Raw genomic sequence first — 1769 nt, 5'->3', positions numbered from 1 at the left:
TACAACAAATATCACATACTTTAAGACTTTTACTCAAGTTATATTCCTAAAGGAGACTTTAACTTTTACCAAAGTAATTTTTGGTAAGATACTTGTACTTTTACTCAAGTATTACTATGGTACTTTATAAACACTGCCTCAGGAGGCAGGATTCGTAAAGCAACATTTCTGTGTGTTCTGTGTGTTCTGAGTGTTCTGTGTGTTCTGAGTGTTGGACCTTCTGAGTGTTCTGAGTGTTGGACCTTCTGAGTGTTCTGAGTGTTCTGAGTGTTGGACCTTGTGTGTCTCAGGTCTGATGGACGGGAAGCACTGCACGCTGCCCCACCTGACGGGGAAGACCTTTGTTTACAACGCAGCCGAGGAGCGTCTGGAGCTGTGCGTGGACGCTGCGGGACACTTCCCCGTGGGKCCGGACGTGGAGGAGCTGGTGAAGGAGGCCACGGCGCAGCTGCGCTCCGAGGCGTCCTCCAGGGGCAGCAGGGAGGGCAGCCCGTCCCACGGCGTCCTGCGGCTCGGCAGCGGGGGCGTGGTCAGGAAGAAGGAGGCRCTGCAGAGCGTCACCGCCTTCCAGGGCAAAGGTCACTCCCTGGGCAGTGCCGGGGGCTCCTCCCCTCCAGAGCATCGGCCTATCACGCGCCAGCACAGCAGTGGCGTGGACCTGAGCTCCAGCGTGTCCCGYGGACCCCCGGACTTGTCGGACATCCCCGAGGACGCCACCAGGGAGCTGGTGCGCATGGCGCCGGGCTTCGTCACAACAAAGGACGGGCGTGGCCTGGACCCCACCCTGATGGAGCAGCAGAGGAGGAAGCTGCAGGAGATGGTCTCCTCCATCCAGGCCTCCATGGAGCGCCACCTGAGGGAGCAGCAGAGCACCGCCGCCGCGGGGGGCGGGGCCAACCGGGAGCGCACCGCCGGGACCAAGACCAGCTCCAATCCGCCTGCGTCGGCTCAGAAACCCTCAGCTGCAGCCGGAGAGCCGGCCTSCAGGAAACCAGARGAGAAGCTGGAGGAACCGGAGGAGATGGAGAGCCAGGACGCCGAGCAGAACGCCTCYGAACCCATGGATCACTCCTGATGTGTCCGAAGCCCCGCCCCTTCCCCACCTGACCGCCGTCTGTGGGTCTCATGCCTCAGGTCCTAAAGCTTTGGTCTCCATCACGTCACGTTGTCTCATGCATGAAACAGAGTGGGCGGAGCCTCCTCTTGAGTGGGAGCGAGACATGACGGACCAACTCACGCCTCCGTCACATCAGCTGCAACAACACAAACATTTACTGAACAACACAAACGTTTACACAACCTGGCTTCTCACACCTCCGTTTGCCTTTTGACAAGTTTCTCTTCACCTGAYGCTGTTTTGTGACGGCTGCCTGCAGGCGTCCAAACTTCTGCACCCGCCAGTGCAGGAGGGGCGGGGCCAGAGCCAGACGCATTCCTGTAGATACAAAACTCATTTCAGTCTTAATCTGCTGCTGAGCGCCCCCACCCCACTGCTTCCATCACCGTGCACACTCTGACACCTGCTCTTCATCCTCGCCTTCATCACCTGCGTCCGTCTGAGGATCCTCTGACWCCTGCTGCAGCTGACTTTACTTTTTCATTTCTGCCTCCACTTCAACACAACTTTATTTAAACTGATGAGAAACACTGAGAACAGAAACAGCTCCACCTGCAGGCAGGAACATGTTCCTGCAGATGGTCAATGTTTGGAACGTGTTCCTGCAGAGGGTCAATGTTTGGAACGTGTTCCTGCAGAGGGTCAATGTTTG

The 1769-nt window shown here is 57.2% G+C and overlaps 1 protein-coding gene across 1 annotated transcript in view; it reads left to right on the top strand.

The window, feature by feature from the left end:
* vcpip1 (valosin containing protein (p97)/p47 complex interacting protein 1) overlaps positions 1 to 1276 on the top strand; it is a 10956-nt gene extending 9680 nt beyond the window's left edge. Inside the window, exon 3 of the mRNA XM_014026947.1 lies at positions 291 to 1276. Within this exon, the coding sequence (XP_013882401.1) occupies positions 291 to 1075 (785 nt within the window). The 3' untranslated portion in view covers positions 1076 to 1276. The remainder of the gene's footprint in view (positions 1 to 290) is intronic.
* Positions 1277 to 1769: the final 493 nt, after the last annotated feature.

Source organism: Austrofundulus limnaeus, unplaced genomic scaffold, assembly GCF_001266775.1.
Source record: "Austrofundulus limnaeus strain Quisiro unplaced genomic scaffold, Austrofundulus_limnaeus-1.0 Scaffold603, whole genome shotgun sequence".
NCBI lineage: Eukaryota > Metazoa > Chordata > Actinopteri > Cyprinodontiformes > Rivulidae > Austrofundulus > Austrofundulus limnaeus.
Note: the sequence above shows the minus strand (reverse complement) of the source record. Positions and strands in the feature narration are given on the sequence as shown.